The sequence below is a fragment of the Salvelinus sp. IW2-2015 genome, linkage group LG33 (genome assembly GCF_002910315.2).
Source record: "Salvelinus sp. IW2-2015 linkage group LG33, ASM291031v2, whole genome shotgun sequence".
Classification (NCBI taxonomy): Eukaryota; Metazoa; Chordata; class Actinopteri; order Salmoniformes; family Salmonidae; genus Salvelinus; species Salvelinus sp. IW2-2015.
In genome coordinates this window covers 23724531-23751883 of record NC_036872.1, presented here as the reverse complement: position 1 = coordinate 23751883, position 27353 = coordinate 23724531, and the positions used below count along the sequence as shown (strand labels likewise).

Here is a 27353-nt window from a genome sequence, read left to right as displayed (position 1 = left end):
GCAAGGGGGGGAACGGGGCGGAGAGAGCCTCCCAAGACGATCTTAACGATCAGACCCCGTTCAGTCTCTCTCTCTCTCTCTCTCTCTCTCTGTCTCTCTCTCTGTCTCTCTGTCTCTCTCTCTCTGTCTGTCTCTCTCTCTGTCTGTCTTCGGGCTCCCCAAGAGGAAACGGCAGCAAAAACGAGGCAGGAGAGAGGGAGTCCTGATAAGGCTAAGGTGAAGGGAAACCCGGCCACCTCTTACCTCCATTCCATTGGCCAATGTACAGTAACTAGATAATAAGATTGATGATCTCCGCTCGCATAGTTGCTATCAGTGGGACTCTTGTAACTGCAATATTCTCTGCTTTTCTTAAACATGGCTTTTCGGACAGTATACCCCCATGGCTATCCAACTCGATTCTCTATTCATTGAGCGGACAGCACATTGGAGTCAGGGATATCGAGAGAGGGAGGGGTATGTCTCTTCATCCACAGCAAATTGTTTTCTGACTCTTAATGCAGTGAAAGTCTCGACCCATTGTTCCTGTCTTGGAATATTGTTCCTGTCACCCGTCTTGGAATACCTGATGATCAAATCCCAACCCTTCTACCTTCCAAGAGAGTTTTCAGTTGTTATTGTGACTGCTGTATATATTCCACCTCAGGACCAAGAAAAACAACAAGCTGGCACTTAAAAAACTGTACGTGGCTGTAAACGAGCAGGAAACCATGTACCCGAAGTCTGCTTTCCTTGTTGCCTGTGATTTWAATTCCGCGTCCATTAAGACGTGATGCCCACCTTCCATCAACAGGTCTCTTTCGCCACTAGGGTCGATAAAGTCCTAGACCACTGTTACTCTACCCACAAGCATGCATTCAAGGCCCTCCTTCGTCATCCCTTCGGCAAATCATATCATGACTCTATACTCCTGCGTCCTGTCTACAAGCAGAAGCTCAAACAGGAAGAACCACTCCGTAGGGAAATGGTCCTCCGAATCTGAGGCTATCCTAATGCGGCTTCATTAGGAAATGCATTGTTGATGTTGTCCCCACAGTGAAGGTTCGCTCTTCCCCAATCAAAAGCCCTGGATTTAAATCGAGGTTGGTGCTGAGCTAAAGGACAGGGCTACCGCACACAGGGCTATCGCAGACAACCCTAAGGCTACGGCTGAAGACAGAAACAAGTACAAGATGTCCTACTACGACCTCTGCGGAGCCATCAAACAAGCAAAAGGACAATATAGGAACAAGGTGGAATCCTATTACACAGGCTCTGACGACCACTGCATGTAGCAGGTGCTACAGTCCATTACGGATTATAAAGGAAGACCCAGCTGTGATCTGCCCAACGATGCCTCTCTACCAGACAAACTCAATGCATTTTATGCACACTTTTATAAAAACAACACAGAGCTGTGCATGAGGGCCCCTCGCCTATCCAGTTGGCTGGGTTATCTTGCTCTCAGAGGCCGACATGAGTAAGGTTTTTAATCAGGTCACCACTCACAAGGCCGCGGGGCCAGACGGTATTCCAGGGTGCGTTCTCAGAGCATGCGCACATCAGCTGACAGGCATATTCACGGTCATTTTTAACCTCTTCTTGTCCCAGTCTGTAACCCCCACATGTCTCAAGCTGACCACCATTATTCCTGTTCCATTACTCTAAGGATAACTGCCACAATGACTACTGCCCTGTAGCACTCGCATCTGTAATTATACAGTGCTTTGAAAGGCTGGTTATGGCACATCAATTCCATCATTCCAGACACCCTAGACCCATTCCAATTTGCATACCGCCTCAACAGATCCATAGATGACGCAATCTCAATTGCACTCCACACTGCCCGCACCAACCTAGATACCTATGTGAGAATGTGTTCAACACCATAGTCCCCTCCAACCTCGTCACCAGACTTGGGACCCTGGGACTGAACACCTCCCTCTGAACACCTCCCTCGATCTCATGTCCCTACAGAGGGTGGTGCGGACAGCCCAGTCCAGCATTGTATTTGGTACATTAAGTGCTAGACSTCAGCTGAATCTGGTAATGAATGGTGTGGCTGTTGGACAAGTTGAGGAGACTAAATTACTTGATGTTACCTTAGATTGTAAACTGTTATGGTCAAAACATATAGATTCAATGGTTGCAAAGATGGGGAGGTCTAGCTGTAATAAAGAGATGTTCACCATGGCACCATACTCCAAAAAGCAAGTTCTGCAGGCTCTAGTTTAGTCTAATCTTGATTATAGTCCAGTCGTGGGGTCCAGTGCTGCAAGGAAAGACCTAGTTAATTTCTTATGGCTGCAGGGGCAGTATTGAGTAGCTTGGATGAAAGGTGCACAGAGGAGCCCAGAGTAAACGGCCTGCTCCTCAGTCATAGTTGCTAATATATGCATATTATTATTAGTATTGGATAGAAAACACTCTGAAGTTTCTAAAACTGTTTGAATTATGTCTGTGAGTATAACAGAACTCATATGGTAGGCAAAAACCTGAGAAAAAATCCAAACAGGAAGTGGAAATTCTGAGGCTGGTGGATTTTCAACCAAGATCCCATTGAAATTACAGCGAAATATGAATTTGTTTGCACTTCCTACGGCTTCCACTAGATGTCAACAGTCTGTAGAACTATGTCTGATGACTCTACTGTGAAGGGGGCTGAATGAGAGGAGAATTAGTCACCACTGCCATGAGGTGACCATTCTTTGACCATGCGCGTTCACATGAGAGGGAGCTCCGTTCCATCGCTCATCTGAAGTCAATGTAATTCTCCGGTTGGAACGTTATTCAAGATTTATGTTAACAACATTCTAAAGATTGATTCAATACATCGTTTGACATGTTTCTACTGACTGTTAGGGAACTTTTGGACATTTCGTCACGTTTTAGTGAACGCGCTTCGTGACTTTGGAATTGTTTACCAGACGCGCTAACCAAAGTAGCTAATTGGACATAAATAACGGACATTATCGAACAAATCAAGCATTTATTGTGGACCTGGGATTCATGGGAGTGCATTCTGATGAAGATCATCAAAGGTAAGGGAATATTTATCATGTAATTTCTGGTTTCTGTTGACTCCAACATGGCGGCTAATTTGACTATAGTTCTGAGCGCCGTCTCAGATTATTGCATGGTTTGCTTTTTCCGTAAACATTTTTTGAAATCTGACACAGCGGTTGCATTAAGGAGAGGTATATCTATAATTCCATGTGTATAACTTGTATTATCATCTACATTTATGATAAGTATTTCTGTTGAATAGATGTGGCTATGCAAAATCACTGGATGTTTTTGGAACTAGTGAATGTAACACGCCAATGTAAACTCAGATTCTTTTATATAAATATGAACTTTATCAAACAAAAAGTCCTATGAGTGTCATCTGATGAAGATCATCAAAGGTTAGTGATTAATTGTATCTCTATGTGTGCTTTTTGTGACTGCTATCTTTGGCTGGAAAAATGGCTGTGCTTATTCTGTGGCTTGGTGGTGACCTAACATAATCGTTTGTGGTGCTTTCGCTGAAAAGCATATTTGAAATCGGACACTTTGGTGGGATTAACAACAAGATTACCTTTAAAATGGTATAAGACACATGTATGTCTGAGGAATTTTAATTATGAGATTTCTGTTGTTTTGAATTTGGCGCCCTGCACTTTCACTGGCTGTTGTCATATCATCCCGTTAACGGGATTACAGCAATAAGAAGTTAAGGGCATTACTGAGCCGGACACAGTTCTCTATTCGACAAGAGCCGAAACACTTCCCCAGTGTTCTCACAGATCAAGTATGCAGACATTTGCGCATCTCCAGTCAGAAGAGAAGTTGCACAAACGTTTTCCCTCCTGGCACCTTCTCTGGCTGGCATTGCCTTCATAGTTGTTATCCTTACTGATAATAACTTTGAACATATGTGCGTTACTATCAAATTAAGTGCCTTATTAAATTATCATTATAGTTTCTGAATCTCGTGTTGTCATTTCTACTGGAGCACACTGTATGTATGGAGAATAATGTATTTACCGTTTTATTCACGTTTTCAAGTACTGCTGACAAATCATGCATTCCAAATCTTGCATGGATTGTAATGGACACATACAGTTGAAGTCGGAAGTTTACATACACTAAGTTGACTGTGCCTTTAAACAGCTTCGAAAATTCCAGAAAATTATGTCATGACTTTAGAAGCCGCTAATTGACATCATTTGAATCAATTGGAGGTGTACCTGTGAATGTATTTCAAGGCCTGCCTTCAAACTCAGTGCCTTTTTGCTTGACATCATGGGAAAACCAAAAGAAATCAGCCAAGAATTCAGAAGAAAATTGTAGACCTCCACAAGGTTCATCCTTGGGAGCAATTTACAAACGCCTGAAGGTACCACGTTCAGCTGTACAAACAATAGTACGCAAGTATAAACACCATGGGACTACGCAGCTGTCATACCGCTCAGGAAGGAGACGCGTTCTGTCTCCCAGAGATGAATGTACTTTAGTGTTTAAAGTGCAAATCAATCCCAGAACAACAGCAAAGGACCTTGTGAAGATGCTGGAGGAAACAGGTACAAAAGTAGCAATATCCACAGTAAAACGAGTCCTATATCGACATAACCTGAAAGGCCGCTCAGCAAGGAAGAAGCCACTGCTCCAAAACTGCCATAAAAAGCCTGACTACGGTTTGCAACTGCACATGGGGACAAAGATCGTACTTGTTGGAGAAATGTCCTCTGGTCTGATGAAACAAAAATAGAGCTGTTTGGCCATAATGACCATTTTTATGTTTGGAGGAAAAAGGGGGGGCTTGCAAGCCGAAGAAAACCATCCCAACCGTGAAGCACGGGGGTTGGCAGCATCATGTTGTGGGGGTGCTTTGCTGCAGGAGGGACTGGTGCACTTCACAAAATAGATGGCATCACGAGGGAGGAAAAGTATGTCAATATATTGAAGCAACATCTCAAGACATCAGTCAGGAAGTTAAAGCTTGGTTGCAAATGGGTCTTCCAAATTGACATTGACCCCAAGCATACTTTCAAAGTTGTGGCAAAATGGCTTAAGGACAACAAAGTCAAGGTATTGGAGTGAACATCACAAGCCCTGACCTCAATCCCATAGAAAATTTATGGGCAGAACTGAAAAAGCGTGTGCGAGCAAAGTGACCTACAAACCTGACTCAGTTACAGCAGCTCTGTCAGGAGGAATGGGCCAAAATTCACATAACTTATTGTGGGAAGCTTGTGGAAGACTACCCGAAACATTTGACCCAAGTTAAACCATTTAAAGGCAATGCTACCAAATACTAATTGAGTGTATGTAAACTTCTGACCCACTGGGAATGTGATGAAAGAAATACAAGCTGAAATAAATCATTCTCTCTGCTATTATTCTGACATTTCACATTCTTAAAATAAAGTGGTGATCCTAACTGACCTAAGATAGGGAATTTTATTAGGATTAAATGTCAGGAATTGTAAAAAAACGGAGTTTAAATGTGTTTGGCTAAGGTGTYTGTAAACTTCTGTCTTCAACTGTACATAACCACTGCTGTGACTAATAGTGTATAACAAGGAGGTACATAACCACTAGTATGACTAATAGTGTATAACAAGGAGGTACATAACCACTAGTATGACTAATGGTGTCTGTTGCAGTGTTGACATCATTTCTAACCTTGCTCTCTCTCACTCATGGCCACAAGGGCCAAGTGGTTTTCGTGGCATCGCCGCAAAATCTGCCTTTGCCACTTTCAATAAAGTGGTGATTCTAACTGGCCTAAAACAGGGACTTTTTACTCGGATTAAATGTCAGGAATTGTGAAAAACTGAGTTTAAATGTATTTGGCTAAGGTGTATGTAAAATTCCGACTTCAACTGTATATGTGTGTAAAATACTTATTTGAAGGTTGTACTGATTATGATGAGCTAATGCTAAGCTAATTGCCAGCTACAATATATGTGGCGCCCAATGTTTGTTGACATCATTCAATGCATTCTGGTTGTCACATAAACATCTATCAGACAAAAGATGTTATAACAAAATGAGGTGAAGGGATGGTTCACTTGTGTTTCGAGTTAACTTCTGGATATGAATGATGGTAGACCACACACCCTCTTCAACATGCATACTGCAAACAGACCCAACTCATTTTATAATCTCTGGTTGATGCTAAAAAACAAACATTGCGGCGCACACAAACTACACATCATTGGATTACTTTAGATTTTTAGAAAGTGTTTTACTCAATTATTTAGATCACTGATGAGCTCACCCGTGATGTGATGAATTGTAAATAGTAATTACTATTAGCTAATTCATATTATGGTTTCTGTCAGCCGAGAGTTAGCTAAATATGACCGCTTGTGCTAAGTTACATATTCCTCAGTTAACACTATGACTATTGTAGCCTACATTTTCCGGTTTGGATGAGATGTTATGCTAAAAAAGTGTTCTAATCACACCGGTTAGAGCATACGCTGCAGGTATTTTGGTATTTCATTAGGATCCCCATTAGCTGTTGCAAAAGCAGCAGCTACTCTTCCTGGGGTCCACACAAAACATGAAACATAATACAGAATGACATAATACAGAACATCATTAGACAAGAACAGCTCAAGGACAGAACTACATACATTTTTAAAAAGGCACACGTAGCCTACATATCAATGCATACACACAAACTATCTAGGCCAAATAGGAGAGAAGCGTTGTGGCGCAAGGTGTTGCTTTATCCGTTTTTTTAAACCAGGTTTGCTGATGCTTTGAGCAATATGAGATGGAAGGAAGTTCCATGCAATAAGGGCTCTATATAATACTGTATGTTAATATAATACTTGAATTTCATCTAGATTTGAGGACTATGAAAAGACTCCTTGTGGCATGTCTGGTGGGATAAGTGTGTGTGTCAGAGCTCTGTGTAAATTGACTATGCAAACAATTTGGGATTTTCAACACATTAATGTTTCTTATAAAATGAAGAAGTGATGCAGTCAGTCTCTCTTCAGCTCTTAGCCAAGAGAGACTGGCATGCATAGTGTTAATATTAGCCCTCTGATTACAATTAAGAGCAAAACGTGCTCCTCTGTTCTGGGCCAGCTGCAGCTTAACGTACATTTTCCACAACATTGAAATGGGCTACTTCTATGTGAATTAATGAGGAGATGGAACACACCTCAATTCAATCTGTTGTTCGAAAATTAAACTTGTTAGAAAATCATTTGAAATTGACAAGTTGAAACATAGCCTGTAAATAATTAGCAGGCAGTGTGCCTTGGTTTGAGGGCACCGGGGGTTAACTGTCCTGTTGAGTAACAATCACATTTTGGAACAGTGAGTGCATTCTGACATCACATGCATAAAAAAGCTCATGCTGGGGTGACCGTTAAAGATATTTGGAACTCATGCGTGAAAAGGTTAAAGTAATCATCTCATCTCTGGTCAGGCAATAGCAGCCAACCAGCCAGGCCATCTAACGTTATGTGCTTCCCATACTGTACTGTCTTTAGTCATCCTATTTAGCTAGGCTAGCCTGCCTAAGTATGCTGTAGAGTTGTCTGACTAAATAATTGTACAAGTTTTTCAAAGTAGATAAGGTATACTTTCACGAACTGTTTTTGTCCCTATCGTCATTGTGTTGTGTACATTTCTCTCTCCTGCGTTCTGTGTGTATCTAACCTAACGTAGCAGGCTTAAAAGTGTATCCGTCCAGAGATCTGTATATAATGATGAGATGCTCATGTCTATGCCCTAACAATGGGAGTCGTTGTCCCAAAGACGGGAAGGCAGGTTACAAGCTTAGGCCCAAAATAAGCCCATAGAAACGTGTTGTGCTTATTTTTGACAGATTTTGGCGAGAGTGAAACCTCTCACATTGCCTCTTCCTCTCTGATCCGTCTCTGGCGGCAATGGATTATGATCATTGTAGTTAATGACCACATTTCTGCACAGAAGTAGTTTGAATATTTTCTTAATGAAAACTACAACTCCCTTCACCCCAACGTTTCATAGTCCTTGACTTGATTTCTCAGATTTCTCTCGTGAACGAGAGTTGGGCAAAAAAAAAACGAACTAAAATCAAGGAATTGATCCAACGTCGGTCAATTAGTTGTTTAATAGCCGAAAAAACTCCAGAGTGGTGCAGCGGTCTAAGGCACTGCATTGCAGTGCTGAAGCACCACTACAGTTTAGGTTCGATTCCAGGCTGTGTTACAGCCGGCCGTGACCGGGAGCCCCGTAGGGTGGCGCACAATTGGCCCAGCATTGTCTGGGATAGGGGAGGGTTTGGCTCATCGCGCTCTAGCAACTCCGGGTGCCTGCAAGCTGACTTCGGTCATCAGTTTAAAGTTGTTTCCTCTGACAAATTCGTGTGGCTGGCTTCCTGGTTAAGCGAGCAGTGTGTTAAGAAGCAGGCTGGCTTGGCGGGGCATTTTTCGGAGGACACTTGACCTTCGCCTTTCCTGAGCCCGTTGGGGAGTTGCAGCGATGAGACAAGATCGTAACTACCAGTTGGTTAATCACTCAGCACTACTAAATAGACCGTTCTATTTATTTATATTTTTGCACAGACTCTATATGCACAGTCTATACACACACACACACACACACACACACACACACACACACACACACACACTCAATTTGCTCACACACCCATAACACGCACACACATTCATACTGACTCTACACACACACTCACATACTGTAACGATGTACGCTGAGAGTCGGGAAGCAAGTTCAGGGAGTGAATACATTTAATAAATAAACGAATACATCAAGAAACACGAACAGCGCACCAACATGACACAGGAACAATGACGACTGGGGAAGAAACCAAAYMGAGTGACATATAAAGGGCAGGTAATCAAGGAGGTGATGGAGTCCAGGTGAGTGTCATTATGCGCGTAACGCTGGTGACAGGTGTGCGCCATGACGAGCAGCCTGGTGACCTAGAGGCCGGAGAGGGAGCACACATGACTCATACAATCATCATATACGCTGCTGCTACTCTATTTATCATATATCATAATGCCTAGTCACCTTATATATACATATCTAACCCTACCACGCCAGTATCCCTGCACATTGTAAATATGGTGTTGACACTGACCCTGGAACTGAACCTGTATATAGCTTACTTACTTTCTCTGGTTTTTCTTATTTCTATTTCTTGTGTTTTTCTTATTTCTATTTCTCGTGTTTTTGTTCCATTTTACTTTTTTTATATTGGTGGAGGGGTAGATAAAAGAGAGATTTTGACTGGAGGATTCTCAGTCTGCCTGTGTGGACGTGCACTCTGGATGTGATAAATATTTACTTCTGTGTGACTCTCCTGGGCTTTGAGACTTACATTTACATGATATTATGGCTAAACAGCAGAGATCTGAGAGGACATCACGCTGTGTAAAGGACGTCACACTGCTTGCTTAGCAAGTACCACTTCTTCATGATTTGGCACACATGACTGTCCTCCCTCAAGCATCTCTATAGGTCGCGCCACTCAAAAGCTAGGAGGTGCAAACGTGGACACTTAAAACTGCAATATGTAACTTTTTGGGCGACCTGACAAAATTCACATAGAAATGTGTGTCATAGATTTGTCATCCTCATTGAAAGCAAGTCTAAGAAGCGGTAGATGTGCACTATTTCTATGCTTCCCGTTCTTAAATTTTGTTTTTGCGTCTTTTAATTTCGGTTTTGTACACCAGCTTCAAACAGCTGAAAATAATTTTTTTATGGTTATGTAAAATATATTTCACAGCGGTTTAGATGGTACAATGATTCTCTACACTATACGTGCTTGTTTTGACACATAAACTGAGATTAGGCAAACTATTCGAATTTTATCAGCCAGGAAATGGCTGTGCGATTTCTGCATAGTGCATCTTTAAGGCTGAGGAGTAAGTTTCACACATCTCTATTTGTTATACATGCACGCACACACACACCTCGGGAAGTGGTTAGAGAAGGCTCCTCTCGTGGGGAGTAGATAGACTATCTCACTCTCCCTAAGTAAAAGAAGTGTACAGTATTTTGGGTGGGGAACTGTGAATGTCAGGGTGCGATTATAAACCTTTCCGACCTGAAATTGATAAGTGAGTTGGGCAGCGAGCGTGCGCAGGCTCAGGAGTGAATAGTGGAGCGTGCTGAAATGTCTCCGGTCGCCATGGGAGACGGTGAATAATGCATGGTAAAAGCAGAGAAACTATTCTCATCTTTCAGACAAGTACAACCTTTTCTCTACAGGCTTAGTTTTCAAGTTTGTTTTTCACCACTACTGGTTTCCATTCTCAGTACAGTTCTAAGGAACTGCCCCAACCGTGCTCACGCACATGCACATTTACACACACACCATTAGTGTACAGAGTAATTACAAAATAGTAACTTAATACTCTTATTTACACCAGGTTGTTTTCCTCTAAAAAATCTATTCAGACCCACCAAACCCAGATGTGCATTAGTGTGTGTGTTTTTCATGCAGAGTAGCATCTTTTCTCCATTTCCTCCTCCCTCATTCAGGAAGGGAACTAATGGCATTTGAGAGGATGGAGGGAGTGAGAAAGAGAAGTGGGGGTCGAGGGCAGGGCGGGAGGGAGGGAGCTGTTAGTGAGTTCCTTCCTGTGCTGTGTCATTTGTATTTCCTGTGTTAATGCTGGCCTTGAGACCAGTAAGACTACACACAACACACGCACACACATACCCTGTCCCACTCTTTCTCTCCCTGACTCCCTCTTTCCATCTCTCACTCTCTTCTCTCACCTCTCTCCACCCCCCCTTTCCTCCCTGTCTATCCGTCTCCACCCACCCCCACCCCCTTTCCCTCCCTGTCTATCCGTCTACAKKCACKKKCKCCCCCTTTCCCTCCCTGTCTATCCGTCTACACCCACCACCACCCCCTTTCCCTCCCTGTCTATCCGTCTCCACCCACTCCCCACCCCCTTTCTCTCCCTGTCTATCCGTCTCCACCCCCACCCTTTCCCTCCCTGTCTATCCGTCTCCACCCCCCACCTTTCCCTCCCAGGCATGTTTACCAGAACTTCTGTCTGGCTGCAGACTTCCTAACTAGCCTTCCTCTCTGGTGAAAATCTCCCACAACTGTAGAATGGAGATCACACAAGACTTGTTTGTCAGCATGTTTGTAGATACACAGTGTTGCATTCCATTTACACACTATTTTTTGTCATAGCTTCCTATCATTTTATAGCCAGACTAACAGATGGCAGTAGAGTGAGTGAAAGTGATAGTGGGTGAGCGAGAGAGTGTGAGAAAAAGAGAGAGGCAGGATGACAGAGATTGAGACGGAGGGAGAGAAGAAGAGATACAGGATGAGGCAAGTTAGAGTGAGACAGAGTGAGGTTGTATGGAAAGAAGAGTGAAACAGAGTGAGACGGTTGGGCTGTGTGAGCTGGTGTTGAGACTGACAGAGGGATCCAGACACTGAGGCAGACAGACAGAGATCCAGACACTGAGGCTGAGAGACAGAGATGACACAGTGTGTTGGGATTCCACTCACGTCTCTTCAGTCTCTTCTGTAATCAGCAGACATGAGTTCCTCCCTCCCAGTGGTGGAACACTCCTGAGAACACCACTCTCCCCTGACACACACACACACACACACACACACACACACACACACACACACACACACACACACAAGCACAAGCAAAGAATGCAGGTACACAGAACAGTGCTACTAACTACAGTAATGAATAAAAAAATATTGAAAGTAATAGCTTTAGATTAATAAGGAATGAGAAGGATAGATAGAGAGTAAGATGCAGTGCATTCGGAAAGTATTCAGACACCTTGACTTTTTCCACATTTTATTACGTTATACTGTAGCTTATTCTAAAATTGATTGAATTCATTTGTTCCCTCATCAATCTACACACAATACCCCATGATGACAAAGCAAAACAGATGTTAGATTTGTTTGCAAATGTATTAAAAATTTAAAACTGAAATACCTCATAGACTTGAAATGAAGCTCAGGTACAGCTTGTTTCCATTGATCATCCTTGAGGTGTTTCTACAACTTGATTGGAGTCCACCTGTGCAAATTCAATTGATTGGACATGATTTTGGAAAGGCACACACCTGTCTATATTAGGTGCCATTGTTGACAGTTCATGTCAGAGCTAAAACCAAGCCATGAGGTCGAAGGAATTGTCTGTAGAGCTCTGAGACAAGATTGTGTTGAGGCACACATCTGGGGAAGGGTACCAAAACATTTCTGCAGCATTGAAGGTCCCCAAGAACACAGTGGGTCCATCATTCTTAAATGGAAGAATATTGGAACCACCAAGACTCTTTCTAGAGCTAACCGCCCGGCCAAACTGAGCAATTGGGGGAGAAGGGTCTTGGTCAMGGAGGTGACCAAGAACCCGATGGCCACTCTGACAGAGTTCCAGAGTTCCTCTGTGGAGATGGGAGAAACTTCCAGACGGACAACCATCTCTGCAGCACTCCATCAATCAGGCTTTTATGGTAGAGTGGCCAGACGGAAGCCACTCCTCAGTAAAGGGCACATGGCAGCCCGCTTGGAGTCAGACCATGAGAAACAAGATTCTCGGGTCTGATGAAACCAAGATTTAACTTTTTGGCCTGAATGCCAAGCTTCACGTCTGGAGGAAACCTGGCACCATCCCTACGGTGAAGCATGGTGGGGGCAGCATTATGCTGTGGGGATGTTTTTCAGTGGCAGGGACTGAGAGACTAGTCAGGATCAAGGGAAAGATGAACGGAGCAAAGTGCAGAGCGATCCTTGATGAAAACCTTCTCCAGAGCGCTCGGGACCGCAGACTGGGGCTAAGGTTCACCTTAAAACAGGACAACAACCCTAAGCATACAGCCAAGACAGCGCAGGAGTGGCTTCAGGACAAGTCTCTGAATGTCTTTGAGTGGCCCAGCCAGAGCCCGAACTTAAACCTGATCGAACATCTCTGGAGAGACCTGAAAATAACTGTGCAGCGATGCTCCAAATCCAACATGACAGAGCTTGAGAGGATCTGCAGAGAAGAATGGGAGAACAACCCAAATACAGGTGTGCCAAGCTGTAACAGTGGATGGCGTAGTGTAACTCTATAACAATGTGGTTAGCATAGTGTAACCCTGTAACAGTGTGGATGGCTTAGTGTAACCCTGTAACAGTGTGGATGACGTAGTGTAACTCTGTAACAGTGTGGTGAGCGTAGTCAGGATTGGGTAGGTTATTTTCTAAATGTAATCTGTTACAGTAGCTAGTTACCTGTCAAATTGTAATCAGTCTCGGAACTTTTGTGTTAGCCAAACTCCGTTACTTTTGGATTACTTTTCCCTAGAAGAAGACAAAAATGATCCATCAAACACATTTGGTGTGTCATCATAGTGGTCTGACTTGCTCATGTGGAACAAACTTAAATTTGCACCTTTTTTTCAATGCTGAATTGAATGTCATTGAGAAAACAGAAATGTGTCATTGTTTTTTTCTCTCGCAAACATCCTTTCTGAATTTAAAATTAATCCAATAAGTAATCATCTAGTTTTTCAAAAGTATCCGTAATCTGATTATAATATTTTTGCTCTTAACGTAACAGATTACAGTTAGTTTWAAAAAAATCAGATGACATGTATTGTAACGATTGTCGTCTGGAGAAGGAGAGGAGGACCAAGGTGCAGCGTGGTAAGTGGTCATATTTTTTAATAAAATACGAAAACACTTGACAAACAAGAAAAACGACAAACGAACAGTCCTGAAAGGTGAAACAAAATACTAAACAGGAAACAACCACCCACAAACAAAAGTGGGAAAACAGGTTACCTAAATATGGCTCCCAATCAGAGACAACAATAAACAGCTGCCTCTGATTGGGAATCACACCAGGCCAAACACACAGAAACAGAAAACCTAGACCTACAACATAGAATACCCAGACATAGAATACCCACCCACATAATACCCTGACCAAACTAAAAATAGAAACATACAAAGCAATCTACGGTCAGGGCGTGACATCTATTGATTACATGTACTCACTTACTTTCCAACCCTGAGTGTAGTGTAACAGTGTGGTTAGCATAGTGTAATCCTGTAACAGTGTGGTTAGCGTACTATAACAGTGTGGTTAGCGTAATGTAACAGTGTGGTTAGCGTAGTGTAACCCTGTAACAGTGTGGGTTTGCGTAGTGTAATCCTGTAACAGTGTGGTTAGCAGAGTGTAATCCTGTAACAGTGTGGTTAGCGTAGTATAACAGTGTGGTTAGTGTAATGTAACAGTGTGGTTAGCGTAGTATAACAGTGTGGTTAGCGTAATGTAACTGTGTGGTTAGCGTAGTTTAACCCTGTAACAGTGTGGTTAGCGTAGTGTAATCCAGTAACAGGGTGGTTAGCGTAGTGTAATCCTGTAACAGTGTGGTTAGCGTAGTATAACAGTGTGGTTAGCGTAGTGTAACCCTGTAACAGTGTGGTTAGCGTAGTGTAATCCTGTAACAGGGTGGTTACCGTAGTGTAACCTGTAACAGGGTGGTTAGCGTAGTGTAATCCTGTAACAGTGTGGTTAGCGTAGTGTAATCCTGTAACAGGGTGGTTAGTAGTGTAACCCTGTAACGGGTGGTTAGCGTAGTGTAACCTGTACAGGTGGTTAGCGTAGTGTAACCTGTAACAGTGTGGTTAGCATAGTGTAATCCTGTGACAGGTGGTTAGCGTAGTTTATCCTGTGACAGTGTGGTTAGCGTAGTGTACCCTGTAACAGGTTGGTTAGCGTAGGGTAACCCTGTAACAGTGGTTAGCGTAGTATACAGTGTGGTTAGCATAGTGTAACCCTGTAACAGTGGTTAGTGAGTACCTGTACAGGGTGGTTAGCGTAGTATAACAGTGTGGTTAGCGTAATGTAACAGTGTGGTTAGCGTAGTGTAACCCTGTAACAGTGTGGTTAGCATAGTGTAAACCTGTACGTGTGTTAGCGTAGTGTATCCTGTACAGTGTGGTTAGCGTAGTGTATCCTGTAACAGTGTGGTTAGCGTAGTGTAACCTGTAACAGTGTTGTTAGCGTAGTGTATCCTGTAACAGGGTGGTTAGCGTAGTGTAATCCTGTAACAGTGTGGTTAGCATAGTATAACAGTGTGGTTAGCGTAATGTAACAGTGTGGTTAGCGTAGTGTAACCTAACAGTGTGGTTAGCGTAGTGTAATCCTGTAACAGTGTGGTTAGCGTAGTGTAATCCTGTAACAGTGTGGTTAGCGTAGTGTAATCCTGTAACAGTGTGGTTAGCGTAGTGTATCCTGTAACAGTGTGGTTAGCGTAGTATATCCTGTAACAGGGTGGTTAGCGTAGTGTAATCCTGTAACAGGGTGGTTACCGTAGTGTAACCCTGTACAGGGTGGTTAGCGTAGTGTAACCATGTAACAGTGTGGTTATCGTAGTGTAATCCTGTACAAGTGTGGTTAGCATAGTGTAATCCTGTGACGGGGTGGTTAGTGTAGTGTAATCCTGTGACAGTGTGGTTAGCGTAGGGTAACCTGTAACAGGGTGGTTAGCGTAGTATAACAGTGTGGTTAGCATAGTGTAACCTGTAACAGGGTGGTTAGCGTAGGGTAACCCTGTAACAGGGTGGTTAGCGTAGTATAACAGTGTGGTTAGCGTAATGTAACAGTGTGGTTAGCGTAGTGTATCCCTGTAACAGTGTGGTTAGCATAGTGTAAACCTGTAACGTGTGGTTAGCGTAGTGTAATCCTGTAACAGTGTGGTTAGCGTAGTGTAATCATGTAACAGTGTGGTTAGTGTAGTGTAATCCTGGAACAGTGTGGTTAGCGTAGTGTAATCCTGTAACAGGGTGGTTAGCGTAGTGTATCCTGTAACAGTGTGATTAGCGTAGTATAACAGTGTGGTTAGCGTAATGTAACAGTGTGGTTAGCGTAGTGTAACCTAACAGTGTGTTAGCGTAGTGTAATCCTGTAACAGTGTGGTTAGCGTAGTGTAACCATGTAACAGTGTGGTTAGCGTAGTGTAATCCTGTAACAGTGTGGTTAGCATAGTGTAATCCTGTGACAGGGTGGTTAGCGTTGTGTAACCCTGTAACAGGGTGGTTAGCGTAGGGTAACCCTGTAACAGGTGTGGTTAACGTAGTGTAACCCTGTAACAGGGTGGTTAGCGTAGGGTAACCCTGTAACAGGGTGGTTAGCGTAGTGTAAACCTGTAACAGTGTGGTTAGCGTAGTGTAATCCTGTAACAGTGTGGTTACCGTAGGTAACACTGTAACAGTGTGGTTAGCGTAGTGTAATCATGTAACAGTGTGGTTAGCGTAGTGTAATCCTGTAACAGGGTGGTTAGCGTAGTGTAATCCTGTAACAGGGTGGTTAGCGTAGTGTACTCCTGTAACAGTGTGGTTAGCGTAGTATAACAGTGTGGTTAGCGTAATGTCAGTGTGGTTAGCGTAGTGTAATCCTGTACAGGGTGGTTAGCGTAGTGTAATCCTGTAACAGGGTGGTTAGCGTAGTGTAATCCTGTAACAGTGTGGTTGGCGTAGTGTAATCCTGTAAAGGGGTTAGCGTAGTGTAATCCTGTAACAGTGTGGTTAGCATAGTGTAATCCTGTACGGGGTGGTTAGCGTAGTGTAACCTGTAACAGGGTGGTTAGCGTAGTGTAATCCTGTAACAGGGTGGTTAGCGTAGTGTAACCCTGTAAAGTGTGGTTAGCTAGTGTAATCCTGTAACGGGGTGGTTAGCGTAGTGTAACCCTGTCCTCCAGAGTGGGTGCTGTGAATAATTTAGATTACAGATGAGTTTGCCAGTAGGTCCAGGTGTCCCTCTAAGTAGGAGAGGTCAGAGTGTTTCCCCTGCTTCAGCTTTCCTCAGTCACGCCGACGCACGCACACACACGCGCAGGCACACAACCACACACACACCTCAGATCTCAATGCTACTCTCAGCTCTTGTCAAAGTGTAAACAAAGTTCTGTGTGAACTGTAGACTGTAGACTGAAGACTCTTAATCAGTGTGTGCGTTTTCAATGTTTGAACAGGTTAGGTGCTAGAACACCAGGCCTTAACGTCTACACACTACCAAACAATGCTGTCCAACAGTACAACAGTATTAATCTCACTCTTTGAGTGAGCCTGTGGACAAATGGTTGTGTTTAATCTGTAAACCATAAACCATCTGTTGAGCCCCTCCAACACACAGTCCGACTTGGCTAAGACGTACCAACTGTGTTTCTAACAAGAAAGCTTAGAAGGTGTGCTTGTGGTCGATGTGAAATGTAGTTTGATTCAGAAATAAAAAACGATTGTGGTAGTTGTCCTGTGATGACATGTAGGGCTGGGAGGCTGTTGTGTTGAGGCTGTCTGTGTTGTGTGCTGCAGGGGCTGTAGGGCTGGGAGGCTGTTGTGTTGAGGCTGTCCGTGTTGTGTACTGCAGGGTCTGTAGGGCTGGAAGGCTGTTGTGTTGAGGCTGTCTGTGTTGTGTGCTGCAGGGGCTGTAGGGCTGGGAGGCTGTTGTGTTGAGGCTGTCTGTGTTGTGTGCTGCAGGGGCTGTAGGGCTGGAAGGCTGTTGTTGTCGTTGTTGTTTTCTCCCAGTGAAGGAGGCTGCTGTGCAGTGGGGGCAGGGAATATCTTGATGTTTTTCTTGTTGGTTTATTTGGAAAAGGCTGCTTAGTCAGCAGGTCAGGTAGATATTTCTCTCTCCCCCCCCCTCCCCCCTATCTCTGAGAAGGCAGACTCAGCAGACCTCCAGGCTGCCAGTGAGTGGAAAGCATGCTGGGTAATCCGGAGTGAGAGGAGAAATGAAGGCAGGGGAAAAGAACACTACCATTCATAGAGAGAGTGCAGTACTGTGAACACAAACACACATGCCACACACCTGTCCTGAACAATGTTCTCCGCCACTGAGCCTTCCATCCATACCTTCATTTGTTTAAGCAAAATACACACACTCTGTTTACATAGAGCAGTGCAATTTCAACACAAGAACTGTATGTATCCTGTCCCCACACAGTGGGGTTGGAGTAGTTTGCCATTGTCTTGGCTCTGATTAGTAACTGTGTTGCAGTCTGACCTAAACAATCAGCCAGAAACTTCAGAGTTTGGGTCTGTCTCACAGTCTATGCCTAAGGAGGGAAGGAGGGAGAGGTAGAGGATGAAGAGAGAGGATGAAGGAAGAGGGGGAGAGAGGACGACAGAGAGATGACAGGAAAGAGTGGAGGGGTGGAGAGAGAGGCAGAGAAGGGAAGAGAGAGGACGACAGAGAGATGACAGGAAAGAGTGGAGGGGTGGAGAGAGAGGCAGAGAAGGGGGAGAGAGGACGACAAGAGAGATGAACGAGGAAAGAGTGGAGGGGTGGAGAGAGAGGCAGAGAAGGGGAGAGAGAGGATGCAGAGAGATGACAGGAAAGAGTGGAGGGGTGGAGAGAGAGGCGAGAAGAGGGGAGAGAGGAAGACAGAGAGATGACAGGAAAGAGTGGAGGGGTGGAGAGAGAGGCAGAGAAGGGGAGAGAGACAGAGGAGATGACAGGAAAGAGTGGAGGGGTGGAGAGAGAGGCAGAGAAGGGGGAGAGGAGGCGACAGAGAGATGACAGGAAAGAGTGGAGGGGTGGAGAGAGAGCAGGAAGGGGAGAGAGGACGAACAGAGAGATGACAGGAAAGAGTGGAGGGTGGAGAGGAGAGGCAGAGAAGGGAGAGGAGGGACGACAGAGAGATGACAGGAAAGAGTGGAGGGGTGGAGAGAGAGGCAGAGAAGGGGGAGAGGGACAACAGAGAGATGACAGGAAAGAGTGGAGGGGTGGAGAGAGAGGCAGAGAAGGGGGAGAGAGGAGACAGAGATGACAGGAAAGAGTGGAGGGGTGGAGAGAGAGGCAGAGAAGGGGGAGAGAGGACGACAGAGAGATGACAGGAAGATTGGAGGGGTGGAGAGAGAAGGCAGAGAAGGGGAGGAGAGAGGACGACAGAGAGATGACAGGAAAGAGTGGAGGGGTGGAGAGAGAGGCAGAGAAGGAGGAGAGAGGACGACAAGAGAGATGACAGGAAAGAGTGGAGGGTGGAGAGAGAGGCAGAGAAGGGGAGAGAGACGACAGAGAGATGACAGGAAAGAGTGGAGGGTGGAGAGAGAGGCAGAGAGAGGGGGAGAGAGGACGACAGAGAGATGACAGGAAAGAGTGGAGGGGTGGAGAGAGAGGCAGAGAGAGGGGGAGAGAGGACGACAGAGAGATGACAGGAAAGATGGAGGGTGGAGAAGGGGCAGAGAGGGAGAGAGAGGCGACAGAGGAGATGACAGGAAAGAGTGGAGGGGTGGAGAGAGAGGCAGAGAAGGGGGGAGAGAGGACGACAGAGAGATGACAGGAAAGAGTGGAGGGGTGAGAAGAGGCCAGAGAAGGGAGAGAGAGGACGACAGAGAGATGACAGGAAAGAGTGGAGGGGTGGAGAGAGAGGCAGAGAAGGGAGAAGAGAGGACGACAGAGAGATGACAGGAAAGAGTGGAGGGGTGGAGAGAGAGGCAGAGAAGGGGAGAGAGGACAACAGAAGAGAGTGACAGGAAGAGTGGAGGGGTGGAGAGAGAGGCAGAGAAGGGGGAGAGAGAGGAGTGAGAGATATGCAGACAAACAGCAAGAACTGCATTTACTGAAATGGTTTATTGTTTTGCGGACCAGGTTTGATACAAAGCTGCTGATACTGATATTTTCATTTATGACTATTAACAGTTGATAGTATACATTAGAAGAATCCTATATGTTGTCTGTGCAGAGAAACCATAACTAAGAGGTGGGAGGTTTGTATGGTTGTAATGTTTTGGGAGACTGTGTGTGAGTGTGGGAAGGCGTAGACTGTCTTCCCTATCACTCACCACTCTTTTGCGGGCCACCAGCATCTCGCCTCTATCCCCTACCTCTGAATCTTGACCCTTAATTACGGTCCTGTCCGTGCCCATCTCCTGCTTCCTGCCCATAGCCGTTGCCTGGTGGTGTGTTTGGAGCTTGGGAAATTGGGAGTTTGTACTATAGCACAGGAAGCAGTCGCGCGGCAGTGGTGAAACGTGCCGCGCGCCACCCGTCTGAGAGAAAACAATATAAAGAGTAAAATAACCTGGGCGGCTGGCCTGCACGAATGCCACAGTGCCAGGTCAGGAACACACACAGGAAAGAGCCCACTGAGACAGAGGACGGAGCGAGGGATGGGAGACTCATTTGATCATGACATGATAACAAAACTGGGCTACTTTATGATCTGCTCCTGTATAATAGGTAGTCATGGGCTGGATTATAGGTAGTCATGTCCTGGATAATAGGTAGTCATGAACTGGATTATAGGTAGTTATGGGCTGGATTATAGGTAGTCATGTCCTGGATAATAGGTAGTCATGGGCTGGATTATAGGTAGTCCATGGGCTGGATTATAGGTAGTCATGGGCTGGATTATAGGGGTCATGTTCTGGATTATAGGTAGTTATGAGCTGGATTATAGGTAGTCATGGGCTGGATTATAGGTAGTCATGGGGTGGATTTAGGTAGTCATCGTCCTGGATATAGGTAGTCATGAGCTGCATTATAGGTAGTCATGGAGCTGGATTATAGGTAGTTCATAGGGCTGGATTATAGGTAGTCATGGGGTGGATTATAGGTAGTCATGGGTTGGATTATAGGTAGTCACGGGCTGGATTATAGGTAGTCACGGATAGATTATAGGTAGTCATGTCCTGGATTATAGGTAGTCATGTCCTGGATTATAGGTAGTCATGGGCTGGATTATAGGTAGTCATGGGCTGTATTATAGGTAGTCATGGCTGCATTATAGGTAGTTATGTCTGAATTATAGGTAGACATTTCCTGAATTATAGGTAGTCATGTCCTGGATTATAGGTAGTCATCGCTGGATTATAGGTAGTCATAGGCTGGATTATAGGTAGTCATGGGCTGGATTATAGGTAGTCATGGGCTGGATTATAGGTAGTCAGGCTGGATTTAGGTAGTCAGGGCTGGATTATAGGTAGTTCATGTCCTGGATTAAAGGAGGTCATGTCCTGGATTATAGGTAGTCATGGACTGGATTATAGGTAGTTGGGCATGTCCTGGAATATAGGTAGTCATGTGGGCTGGATTATAGGTAGTCATAGGCTGTATTATAGGTAGTATAGGGCTGGATTTGTAGGGCTTGGGCTGGATTATAGGTAGTCATGGAGGCTGTATTATAGGTAGTCATCTGGATTGATAGGTAGTCACGGGCTTGGATTATGGATTTTACTAGAGTTCAGTGAGTTTGAGTTGGTTAAAATATTGTGGGATATTGGCAGCTATTTTTTGGGTCTCCTGGTGTTGGAATGTTTGATGTCTTTGGACCTTTTCTGCATGAGTGTGTTAAAAGTTACCGCCTCACTGATACACCATCCTCATGATCTAACCTGATTTTGTGTGTGTGCGCGCGTGCGTGTGTGTGTCTTCCAGAGTGCAGCAGCAGCTCCCAGTCCCATCCTTGGGAACCTTCCCCCAGGAGAGGGAATGCCAGTGGGACCCGTACCTCCAGGATTCTTCCAGGTACACACACATATACACACACACATACATACAGTATATACAGTTGAAGTCGGAAGTTTACATACACTTAGGTTGGAGTCATTAAAACTCGTTTTTCAACCACTCCACAAATTTCTTGTTAACAAACTATAGTTTTGACAAGTTGGTTAGGACATCTACTTTGTGCATGACACAAGTAATATTTCCAACAATTGTTTACAGACAGATTATTTAATTTATAATTCACTGTATCACAATTCCAGTGGGTCAGAAGTTTACATACACTAAGTTAAATGTGCCTTTAAACAGCTTGGACAATTCCAGAAAATGATGTCATGGCTTTAGAAGCTTCTGATAGGCTAATTGACATCATTTGAGTCAATTGGAGGTGTACCTGCGGATGTATTTCAAGGCCTACCTTCAAACTCAGTGCTTCTTTGCTTGACATCATGGGACAATCAAAAGAAATCAGCTAAGACCTCAGATTTTTTTTTAGACCTCCACAAGTCTGGTTCATCCTTGGGAGCAATTTCCAAACGCCTGAAGGTACCACGTTCATCTGTACAAGTAATAGTACGCCAGTATAAACACCATGGGACCACGCAGCCGTCACACCGCTCAGGAAGGAGACGCGTTCTGTCTCCTAGAGATGAACATACTTTGGTGCGAAAAGTACAAATCAAGGACCTTGTGAAGATGCTGGAGGAAACAGGTACAAAAGTATCTATATCCACAGTAAAACGAGTCCTATATCGACATAACCTGAAAGGCCTCTCAGCAAGGAAGAAGCCACTGCTCCAAAACCGCCATAAAAAAGCCTGACTACGGTTTGCAACTGCACATGGGGACAAAGATCGTACTTTTTAAAGAAATGTTCTCTGGTTTGATGAAACAAAAATAGAACTGTTTGGCCATAATGACCATCGTTATGTTTGGAGGAAAAAAGGGAGGCTTGCAAGCCGAAGAACACCATCCCAACCGTGAAGCATGGGGTTGGCAGCATCATGTTGTGGGGGTGCTTTGCTGCAGGAGGGACTGGTGCACTTCACAAAATAGGGACTGGTGCACTTCATCATGAGGGAGGAAAATTATGTCGATATATTGAAGCAATGTCTCAAGATATCAGTCAGGAAGTTAAAGCTTGGTCGCAAATGGGTCTTCCAAATGGACAATGACCCCAAGCATACTTCCAAAGTTGTGGCAAAATGGCTCAAGGACAACAAAGTCAAGGTATTGGAGTGGCCATCACAAAGCCCTGACCTCAATCCTGTAGAAAATTGGTGGGCAGAACTGAAAAAGCGTGTGCGAGCAAGGAGGCCTACAAACCTGGAGGTATACACCATCTCTGTCAGGAGGAATGGGCCAAAATCACCCAACTTATTGTGGGAAGCTTGTGGAAGGCTACCTGAAATGTTTGACCCAAGTTAAACAATTTAAAGGCAATGCTACCAAATACTAATTGAGTGTATATAAACTTCTGACCCACTGGGCATGTGATGAAAGAAATAAAAGCTGAAATAAATCATTATCTCTACTATTATTCTGACATTTCACATTCTTAAAATCAAGTGGTGATCCTAACTGACCTAAAACAGGGAATTTTTACTGGGATTAAATGTCAGGAATTGTGAAAAACTGAGTTTAAATGTATTTGGCTAAGGTGTATTTGAATATATAAAGCAGAAAAGGGGTCTTCCCTGTGCTGTGGCTGAATGGGCTACAGGTGTCACACCCTGGCCTTAGTTATCTTTGTTTTCATTATTATTTTAGTTAGGTCAGGGTGTGACATGGGGAATGTATGTGTTTTGGTTTGTCTAGGGGTTTGTACGTTTAATGGGTCAGAGTCTTGTCTAGGTGTTTGTATGTCTATGGCTGCCTAGATTGGTTCTCAATTAGAGGCAGCTGTGGTTTATTGTCTCTGATTGAGAGCCATATTTAAGGCAGCCATAGGCAMTTGGGTTTTGTGGGTAATTGTCTATGTTGTARGTTTGTAGCTTGTGTGTGCACTTACGTTTATAGCTTCACGATCYTTTGTTGTTTTGTTTAGGTTTATAATAGTGTTCGTTTCGTGTTTTTCTTTATTCTCAAATAAAAGAGAATGTATTTTCCACACGCTGCGCCTTGGTCCTCTCTCTCACTCGTAGACGATCGTGACAACAGGGAAGTATTTAGTGTGCACACTCAGATTGGTGTGCATCATTGCGGTGGCCATAAAGTTCCTGCCATGTGTGTGAGAGACATAGATAGGTTGGCTATCAGATGAGTAATACAGAGTAAGACCAACAGAACACCCTGTCCTACAGCCAACAAACACACCACAGACACCAGGGAGCTCTCGCTCTCTTTTTCCCTCTCTACTCTCACTGTTGTCAGATGTGTCGTTAATGGCAACCTATTGTCTTCAGGACATTGGTTTTGAGTGGGAGCAGAACAGGTGGAATCTGTGGAATGGTATGGCTAGAGTAGTTGAGTGGAGAGTTGATATGGACTGCAGAAAAAGGAAAATCTTCTGCTGAATTGAAATGGAGTTAAATGAGTTGTGTGTGCATGGTTGTGTGTGTGCGCGTGTGTGTGTGTGTGTGTGTGTGTGTGTGCGTGCGCGTGCTGATTGGGTTGGAGAAGGCTACCTGAACTTCATCCTCTTATTGGCAGCCTTAACATGCTCACAGACGCTAATTCATACATGAACCTGTAGCTAGGAGTTGATTTGATTGTGTGTGTGCATGCCAGGGTGTGTGTTAATGCATGCATGTGCAGAGGTGTGTGTGTCCGTGTGCGTGTTTGTGTGTGTGTCTGTGCTGGTTGGGATGGAGAAGGCTACCTGTATTTCCAAAGTTTACAGTAATATATCCTTCCTTTGCAACCCCAGAGCACTATGAACCTCCTCTCTCAGGCAGTCAGTCAGTCTTTTTACACTACAGGAGTCAGATGGCTGGCAGCAGATTGATTAAATGTCATTAACATTCTAACTCTGACACTAAGATCAATAGCCTTCATTTTTAAGATCAGCTTTTCAGAAAACTCCAACTTGAGTCAAAACACACCCTTGTCCCCCATCCTTCCTGCAAATCAATCATTGTTTTTTTTTTATCCATCTTTTAAGATTATTTCTTGTCAAGGCCAATCACGATCCAAGACAGAGGCGGAGGCCTTACTGAATGATCAACAGACAAACAAACTGACCACATTAAAAGTTCTTAATGGCAGACACACACACTCACTCACACTCACTCACACTCACACACACACACACACACACACACACACACACACACACACACACACACACACACACACACACAGACTGCAGTCCATATTGATTCATTAGAAACCAAAAAATATGTTTAAAGTGAGAAGTAGGCATTGGTCTGAAATTCACATGAGTATCAGGTTTTCCCACACACAGCTTTGACCTACTACAGTAGCTATGTCGGTCTATTGTACTTCAAACAATGTGTAGGCAGGTTGCTTAGGATTCAAACCTTCTCAAACATTGTGATTCATATTCTTCGATAAGGTGCTTCCACAATAGTGCAATTTGTATTGCATACAAGGTAAAGTAATGGATTCTTCACACACTGCTTCACACATTGCATTAAGACATTATCCCAGTCCATTACTTTTTCAAGCCTTTTTTTATTATACGAAAGCAAGTTTTACTTTTATACTTAGAAGACCATAAGGCTTGATTGAGTGAGCTGTTTTGTCTTGTAGTACTTTATTTGGTACCTGCCTGTTGTTCTTTGCCGTTTATTTTTTATTTATTTTGCAATATATGTAATTGAGAAAAATATACATTTCATAGTCACGTCCTTTTTGTGGTCAGTAGGTGTGCAACATAACAACATGTGGTGGTGTGTTGGACACTTACTCATATAGTTAGAGAGGTCTATAGAATCTGTCTGCATTCCTGATTTCTGTAACCATTAGCTAATCTGTGTAATTTTGACAAACTCTAACCCACTTGTTTTGCAAACATGGTCCTCTTTTATCAATTGCTGTGCATGTCAATGGACAATTCATGACCTCTTTCAAATGAATATGTAGCTTAAAGTTCTGTTTTGTATTTGTATTTATTTTTGCAGTAAAGATGGTGACGCTACAATTAAACACATTTAGGCCTACAATAGAGTACCACAGTATGAGTCAGAATACCCATAAAACCTACCGGTCGAACAAGGAAATGGTTGCAATTGTTTTTCCACCATTCATTTTTTAGGGGATTTTAGAAACACTTCAGATAAGGGCTGTGTTTTGTGTAGGCTTACCCTGGCGTGACGTTTTGATAACCATGTAAATCTCTCTAGGACAAGGTGAATTTTATCAATATATTTGCCTGTATTTACCCCATAAAAATTGAACACTAATTAGCTGCTAATGTGGCTATCATAAAGAACTACAAATGCCATGATCTGGACGAGACTGCTGAATCGAGGCAAAGTTAAGAATATCTGGATTAACTATCGAATGTTAGTTACATTTTGTAATGAATAAATTGGCAACATTTCTTTAAATTGACAATTCTGTGAATTGTCTTGTGCAAGTTTTAAATTGACACAATACCTGTTAGCAAAGGTGTTCGCTAGCTAGAGATGATGTGTAGGAGCTGGCAGGGATGCCCATCTGAATGCCCATCTGCTAGCCTGCTAGCCGCGGCCCGCTAGCTGTCTAGAGCATATTGGACTGTTACCTGAAGAGATCCATCGATCAATTTCTTGGGCCACTATACCTATTTTGCCAATTGGACTGGACCCCTTTACTACACGGAACCTTACTAATCCATCACGACTGGTCTGCCGACGTAACCGCACGAGGAGGCTCTGCACGAGGAGGCTACAGACTTCTTCCGTCGCGACGTCCCTCTAAGGCCCTTSTGCTAGCTAGCCGTACCCTTATCCTACTCCTCCTCTGTTCCTCTGGTGATGTAGAGGTTAATCCAGGCCCTGCAGTGCCTAGCTCCACTCCTATTCACGAGGTGCTCTCATTTGTTGACTTCTAGAACCGTAAAAGCTTGGTTTCATGCATGTTAACATTAGAAGCCTCCTCCCTAAGTTTGTTTTATTCACTGCTTTAGCACACTCTGCCAACCTGGATGTCCTAGCCGTGTCTGAATCCTGGCTTAGGAAGACCACCAAAAACTCTGAAATTTCCATCCCTAACTATAACATTTCCCGACAAGATAGAACTGCCAAAGGGGGCGGAGTTGCAATCTACTGCAGAGTCTGCAGAGTTCTGTCTTACATTCCAGGTCTGTACCCAAACAATTCGAGCTTCTACTTTTAAAAATCCACCTTTCCAGAAACAAGTCTCTCACCGTTTCCGCTTGCTATAGACCACCCTCTGCCCCCAGCTGTGCCCTGGACACCATATGTGAATTGATTGCCCCCCATCTATCTTCAGAGCTCGTGCTGCTAGGTGACCTAAACTGGGACATTCTTAACACCCCGGGCCATCCTACAATCTAAGCTTGATGCCCTCAATGTCACATAAATGATCAATGAACCTACCATGTACAACCCCAAATCTGTAAACACGGGCACCCTCAGAGATATCATCCTAACCAATTTGCCCTCTAAATACACCTCTGCTGTCTTCAACCAAGATCTCAGCGATCACTGCCTCATTGCCTGCATCCGTAATGGGTCTGCGGTCAAACGACCACCCCTCATCACTGTCAAACGCTCGCTAAAACACTTCAGCGAGCAGGCCTTTCTAATCGACCTGGCCCGGGTATCCTGGAAGGATATTGACCTCACCCCGTCAGTAGAGGATGCCTGGTTATTCTTTAAAAGTGCTTTCCTCACCATCTTAAATAAGCATGCCCCATTCAAAAAATGTACAACCAGGAACAGATATTATAGCCCTTGTTTCACTCCAGACATGACTGCCCTTAACCAGCACAAAAACATC

General features: G+C 44.1%; 1 protein-coding gene across 1 annotated transcript in view; it reads left to right on the top strand.

The window, feature by feature from the left end:
• ssbp2b (single stranded DNA binding protein 2b) overlaps nucleotides 1–27353 on the top strand; it is a 115841-nt gene that overhangs the window by 72143 nt on the left and 16345 nt on the right. Inside the window, exon 5 of the mRNA XM_023978839.2 lies at nucleotides 21375–21464. Within this exon, the coding sequence (XP_023834607.1) occupies nucleotides 21375–21464 (90 nt within the window). The remainder of the gene's footprint in view (nucleotides 1–21374; nucleotides 21465–27353) is intronic.